Genomic DNA, 6,852 nt, shown 5'->3' on the forward strand with positions numbered 1-6,852 from the left:
CTTTTATTCATATTGGTCAGTGCAAAATGTTCTTCATTTCTTTTGCATTATGAACCCTAACCACAGATATTACGCAAGAATACAACAACAACAACAACCAGTCATGTTCTTCATAGGCTAAATCGATGCATACTTCTGCTGGCAGAAGACTGGAACTAAGAATAAATAACAAAATGAAGACATTTTTGCTTTCATGCATGTTAAAGTCAGTACTGTGCGTGTGTGTGTGTGTGTGTGTGGTGATATTTAAAGGGTCATAAAGATCATTCACGACGATTTCATAAGATTACACGTTACAGTCCGTTTAACCGAGTCTTTGTTTCCGAACAGAAATTATTTGCCGATCGCACACATGTACCAGGTTATCCGAACCCCAGGACAGTCCTGATATTCCCTAAATGTATGCTCTTTGGATAGGTAAACATTTCCGGAGAACCGAGTCGATCCAAAGAGAACATCGTGTCAAGGAACCGCGAGATCGGACACTTCGAGCATGCTTTAATGACCGCACGCGCTACGTGCCTTTCGGTGCATGTAGAAGACATAAACTCGGCATTTAAGAACACTGTTAGCCTGTGAACTCCATCTGCTGTGTTTTTCATTCCGAAATAGCACTGTTGGAAGGGAGATGTATAAACGAAGGGCTGCACGCACACACTCAGAATTCCTCCACAATTATTCGATCAGATTTTCCGGACTGGAATGTTTCGACGCTTAACATCGCACATCTGCGCATTAGCGCACGTGTCGACAAAAGTCCGAGTCGTCTGACAAGAAGATTTTTCGATTTTTGAATTTAAAAATAATCCTGTTGTGAAATAGGGATATAGCGGGTAATGTAAACACAGACGGAAGGCCAGGCAGTTAGTAAAGAATCACACACACACACACACACGACGGGCCGTGCTCTTATACGGAAATAATCCGCGCCAGGGTGGTGCGATACACCCCAAAGCGGGTTTTGGAAGCGTTTTATTCCATTTATATAACAGAAATTTGACAATAATTATATATGTTTTTATTAAATGATTGATACAGCATGCTTTTTAACCATTTACAGCAACATTTCATGTTATGGAACATCCACAAGACAAGTTAGTTCATTATCAATTATGTTATAGAAACTATAAACTGTTATTTATTTATAGACCAGCCTCTACCCCCCCCCCCCCCACGCCGAAAAATAATTGATAATTATATGCTCAGAAATACGGCAACAGAACGAAGCAAACAAAGCGTTCACAGCTTATTTTATTTTTTTAATTCGTTCAGCGTTGAATCACGGTCTCACTGCAAGTCCATCCACGCGTGAGTTCATCTAGATTATTTTGGTCAATGCCAGAGTCCTGTTCTCTCAAATAACAACAAGGGGGTGTACTAAACACTGCATGTGAAAAAAAGCACTCTAAATTAGTGCCAGTGTCTCACTGGAGCTAAGCAGGGTTGAGCCTGGCCGATACTCGAATGTGAGACCTCCTAGGGGAAAACTAAAGTTGATACTGGAAGTGGCCAGCAGGGGGTGCTCACCCTAATGCCTCAGTATAGTGGTGTGGACACTATACTGTAAAAACAGCATGGTCTTTTGGATGAGCTTTTAAATCGAGGTCCTGACTCTCTGTGGTGATTAAAAATGACCGTAAACACTTAGGGGTGTAATATAAAATGATATCAGATGCTTTTTAAATTTTTTTTGAGCTCCTTCAGCACTGATATTTGTGATTTGTTTTATATTGGCCACAATACCTCACATTTATAAAGCACTTCCTGTATTCAAAATTGTTGTGACGTCGTACGTTCCAGGCAAACGAACACACGTGTAAGCTCCTAACGCGGCGTTTCACGGTCGTTTATCGACCTTACTACGGACCACGGTACGTTTTTCCATCATCTGCGTTCAGATTTCGTTCAGTTAAAATGGATATTTTACTACTAAAACCGTAGAGAAAAACAAACGGGGAGTAATAATAAGTTTGGGGAAAAAAAGAAATGAAAGGTTCTTCGGGATAAGGGGTGCAAACTTTTGGACCCTGCACTGTATTCGTGTAGAGTTTTATATCCAAAAATGTTCATGGACAACGTTATGTATAGGACCGCGTGTGTATGCGCGTTAACGCGTGCTCATAACATCAAGAGGACATATAAATACAGCGGCAACAGAAGATTATCGATCTGTGATGTGTACGCCTCCAGCATGGCTACCATAGCGATGGAGCCCACCACCCACGAATAGCTGGCGTTTAAGTTTACACCGGAATCTGCGATCAGGAACATGGCCACGGCGATGATCTGTGCAAACACTGAGGTCGCGGTGCCCTCGAAAGTCTTTTTGGTGCCCGGCCAGCGGATCTCACCCGCTGTGCTTCCAAAAATAGACGCCACGGTGTCTCCGACCCCGACGGCTAGGACGCCAGCATAGGGTGCCAATCCCCCGGCTCCTGCCCCTCCTCCTTTTGACATGCATGGTGCTTGCGAGAGCCACACGGGAATTGAAATTCCCAAAAGCAGGTAGATATGCGTGATGATAATTGGCCCCGAGTCCCTATCATCCAGGAAGAGAGCCAGCGACCTGCGCAGCATCGAGCCCAGCGGGCGAATCCGGAAAATCCGCACCAATTCCAGGAAAAGGAACAATGCTAGACATACAACGGCTGCCAGGTGCAGTAGAGGGCGATCGAGTGCCAACCCAGGAGCGAAGGTTAACACGATAAGGAGGTGGAAGTACTTTCTTACAGTCGTGGAGGCTTGGTACTTCTTGGTGCTTTCTGAGCGCCGGGTGTTCTGACGCACTACCACGATCACTGCAGCCGAAACCAGGAACGTCCAGTATGCCAACAACCAGAGACGGGCACTGTTATGCGTGAGGAATTCTAAAATCCAGATGACAGGGTGGTGTCCAGTGAGGAGGGACAACCAAGGAACGAGCAAGCCCAAGCCGAGTACGGCTGTCATGACGTGAAAAAAGGCGGACGCTGCCCATGTTCCGGATTCCATAAAGAGGAAGAGGAGGGCAAAGATAAGGCCGAGCATGACCAGTCCTGCCACGGCTACAGGAAGGAAGAAATGAAGCGGGTCCGTGTTGGTACTGGTACTGGTGCTCAACGAGCGCTTGATCAGCTGGTTGATCATGAAGCTGAGGCCACCCAGGATGAGCAGGGCTTCTCCGGGTGTGAAGCAGCGCGGGAGGAGATAGAGGAGGATCAGACTTAGGTAGACAAAAATCAGCAGCACCTCCAGCACCTCAATCACCTCCGAAACCAGCAGTGTCTGTTTGACTGTGTAGACGATGGCGCTGGCAGCGATTCCCGTAATCACACAGGTGTTGCTGGGCACCGGCCGCGTGACTCCCAGCGCAATGAGCGACAAAAACAGCGCCAACATCATCCCCGTCACCGTGATCACCATCGCGAACCGCTCGAAGTGGACGTTCCCCACGGCGACGCAGCGAACCCGTAAAACGAGCCCGAGCAACGGAAGCAGCATGCTGGCCGGCAAGACGCCGCTATTGGCTGACGGGCGGAACTGGAAGACCGCCGCTCCCGTTCGCAGGAGGCGATCCCATTTGTACTGGACGTAGAAGGCCTGGACAGCCAAAGCGATGCAGCACCATGATAGCTGGTTCCACACGGCCACGTGCACGCACAGGACGATAGAGAACACCACCAACGACTCCACCAGCACCGGATCCGTCTGCATGATTTGCGAGTTGCGTGTAAACGACGGGCGGTGTGACGCGCTACAGGGCTCCCTTAAAGAAAAGAGATGCGCCTCCCAGCTCTCGGATCGGTCAGAATCTCGGTGCGAGGTTCAGGATCATCGACGTGGTCCTCGGCATGGTCCCCTCTACCTCCGAAAGAAACACAATACAAAATCGTAACCAACAAAAACTATTTAGATTTCTAAAACAAATACCAGCACAGTTGGATTATTTGCTACGAACTGAAAAGGCCTGTGAGCGTCCTCCAAGTGTCGCGAGTCCAGCATTTTTGGCAGGGGTTGTAGCAATTTTCTAATCACAGGTCTATCGACGGAGGATCTTCATCGTATAACCTGATACACGTCATAGCACAGCATGTTATAGAATTCGGCCGAGGATTTTATCGTGCGACAAGTATTAATCGTATACGTGTTAAAGACGCTGTAATCGCACAGACTAAAACCAGCTTAAGTCACACCGGCGCTGACGAGCACAAAGATCAAGTCCGTAAAAACAACTTTCCGGTTTTTACGCTTTGTATTTCACCTTTAACGCACGATCTCAGAGACTCGGGATGAAATGCAACTGAACAAACGCCGTCCTGCCTTCTTTTCCCTGCTCTACTAGCTGATTATTTTGGATTTAGCGTAACTAAATAGACAGGACGGGAATACTCTAGTACTAGCTCTGAGGACCACTGGTGCAACTCGGTACTTTTCCCTCATGTAGAATTATTTCCGTCTGGCATATCAATTTCACTTCTACACTTTCAAAAATATTTCCAGGTAAAATACGCAGATTAAAGGGGACAGAAGTCGGCTGTTGATATCGATACTAGCTGAATCACAAGCACACAAAACAAGTCTTTTTATCAAAACTGAGACTTTTAGCATACAGCGTCTTCATCTGACAAACATGTTGAGGAATTTCACACTGTTGCTGTAATAACCAGGCGGTTGCTAAATTCACATGACTCAACCACCGTGCCTTACCACGCTGAACTTTGGCCCGGTCAACGCTGGCAATGCGTGTAGCTTAATGAACGAGTTAAATGACCTACAATAATAACACTAATGAAAAATGTTTGTGGAGACCTGACCGTATGTGTTTCCTCTCTAAACTGTTGACACAAAAATGGAAACGCGCTTCCTTCCACAACTTTCTTCACTGGAACTAAGGCGCCCAGAACATGTTCCAGCATGACAATACACCCGTACACAAAGCGAGGTCTATAAAGAGTGTCCTCATCCCCTCTGAACACCTTTGGGATGAACTGCAACGCCAACTTCCCACCAGCTAACATCAGTGGCCTGACCTCACTAATGCCCAGATTGCTGAATGGGCAAATCTTCACAGCCACCCTCCAAAAGTTTGTGGACAATCTAGTGGAAGCCTTCCCAGAAGAGTGAAGGTTATTACAACAGCAATAGTGATACCAGATACATCTGGAAAGCAGATAAATCTTGGAAAGGTCACAGCTGTAAGACACCTTGATCACAAGCTCTTCAGGCCCACGATCGGGAACAAAACAACTAAATCTGAGGGCCTATGAGGAAAATGCTAATTCGTACAGTACTGTACTGTACAGTACAGGGGTTCTCAAACCGCTTACAGTCAGGGACCCCTTTAACTGTTCCATCCGTCCATCTATCTTCTATACCGCTTATCCTTCAAGGTCACATGGAACCTGGAGCCTATCCCAGGGAGCATCGGGCACAAAGCGGGGTACACACTGGGCAGGGTTCCAATCCATCGCAGGGCCATACACATTCATACACTACGGACACTTTGGACACGCCGATCAACCTACCGTGCGTGTCTTTGGACTGGGGGAGGAAACCGGAGTACCCGGAGGAAACCCCCGCAGCACGGGGAGAACACGCAAACTCCGCACACACAGGACGGCGGCGGGAATCGATCCCCCGACCCTGGCGGCGCGAGGCGAACGGACAAATTAAGCGCACGATTTTAAATGCATGAAATAATGTTTAGTCTAGTTAACGGAGCTCGTTTATCGTCGTTAGAGTCTCCTTTTTGAAAACTAAAAATTGCAATCCGATTCCACTTGACATTATTTATATGCATTTAATAATGGGGGGAAAAAAACACACAGACGCCCTGGTTATTTCTTCACCATCCCCACTGCGAGAACCAGGAGTCTTCAAGACTTGGCATGAAGAACGCTGGGCTATAACATTACACTGTAATTCATAATGCATTTCAGGTTGGGACTAACCCAAAGGTGTTACCATATCAAGAGAGCTTATTAAGGAGGAGCATGATAAACTCCATTCAGGTGATCAGAGCAAAGGTGTCTGGCTCTTGGACCTGGGTCTCATGTAATAATAGCATCTAATTGCAATGCCTCTGTAATGAAACACTACACCTTTAAGGTAATGTTATTGTGCTGTAATGCTAGACATTACACCAGCAATCAGTAAAGCAGCTGTTACACGTACAATAACGGGCAAAAATCAGTAATTGATATGAAAAGTGCATTTCTGATTAGAACAGATTGATCTGTTTTATGGCCTTTGTTAACTTTAACCATTGTGACAGTCGCTTTATTATAGGATCATTACTAGCATGAATGAATTGAAGGCTAATGATTAAAGCTGAAACAGACTTTATGATTCAATTATGAAGATTATCAAATAAAAAAAGATAGAGAGAGAATTCACCTACCAGCAGATCGTTGTGAAAACACTAAAACGCTACAACACCAGGATAATGATCTTGGGCGATATTTGAGCTCGCTTCTTCTAACACGCCAATACTGCTGCCTACCTGTATTCCGGCAGATCCCACCCTCCTAGACTGGGATTGGCTACTGACATCCAGCTTTCTGTGCTCTGATTGGTTAATAGTTCGGACTCACAGTTGGCTCGCGGATTGGGCAGTTTAAAAATTATACACGTTAACGTCGCAAACATGTAAAAATGTAGGAAAACGTACGGTTATCATTAAACTAATCGTTCGATAAGTGTCCGTTGCTTGTAGGAAAAAAAAAAAACAATAACCCTAGCATAAGAGGCGGGGTTTTGTGGTAATACAGGTGCAAAATAAATACGCAGAGGAATGGGAAATGGGTTGCGACCTGACAGTTAAGTCACGTGGTACAACAAATGATATTATTTAAATAAAATAAAAAATCAAAC

At 45.8% G+C, this 6,852-nt stretch overlaps 1 protein-coding gene across 2 annotated transcripts; it reads right to left on the minus strand.

The window, feature by feature from the left end:
- Nucleotides 1–904: 904 nt before the first annotated feature.
- On the minus strand, nt 905–6,511 carry dolk (dolichol kinase). Of its 2 annotated transcripts, none has more exons than XM_053687775.1 (2): nt 6,376–6,511; nt 905–3,840 (listed from the first exon to the last, which is right to left on the minus strand). In XM_053687775.1, exon 2 carries the CDS (start codon nt 3,691–3,693, stop codon nt 2,119–2,121), a length of 1,575 nt encoding a protein of 524 aa, XP_053543750.1. In that variant the 5' UTR covers nt 3,694–3,840; nt 6,376–6,511; the 3' UTR covers nt 905–2,118. The 2 variants fall into 2 exon arrangements, with proteins under 2 accessions (XP_053543750.1, XP_017348684.1); XM_017493195.3 differs by having other exon boundaries at nt 6,380–6,502.
- Nucleotides 6,512–6,852: the final 341 nt, after the last annotated feature.

This window comes from Ictalurus punctatus, chromosome 18 (genome assembly GCF_001660625.3).
Source record: "Ictalurus punctatus breed USDA103 chromosome 18, Coco_2.0, whole genome shotgun sequence".
Classification (NCBI taxonomy): Eukaryota; Metazoa; Chordata; class Actinopteri; order Siluriformes; family Ictaluridae; genus Ictalurus; species Ictalurus punctatus.

Coding starts and splice junctions, on each gene's coding strand:
- dolk (XM_053687775.1), bottom strand. CDS start 3,693: ATGCAGACGGATCCGGTGCTGGTGGAGTCGTTGGTGGTGTTCTCTATC.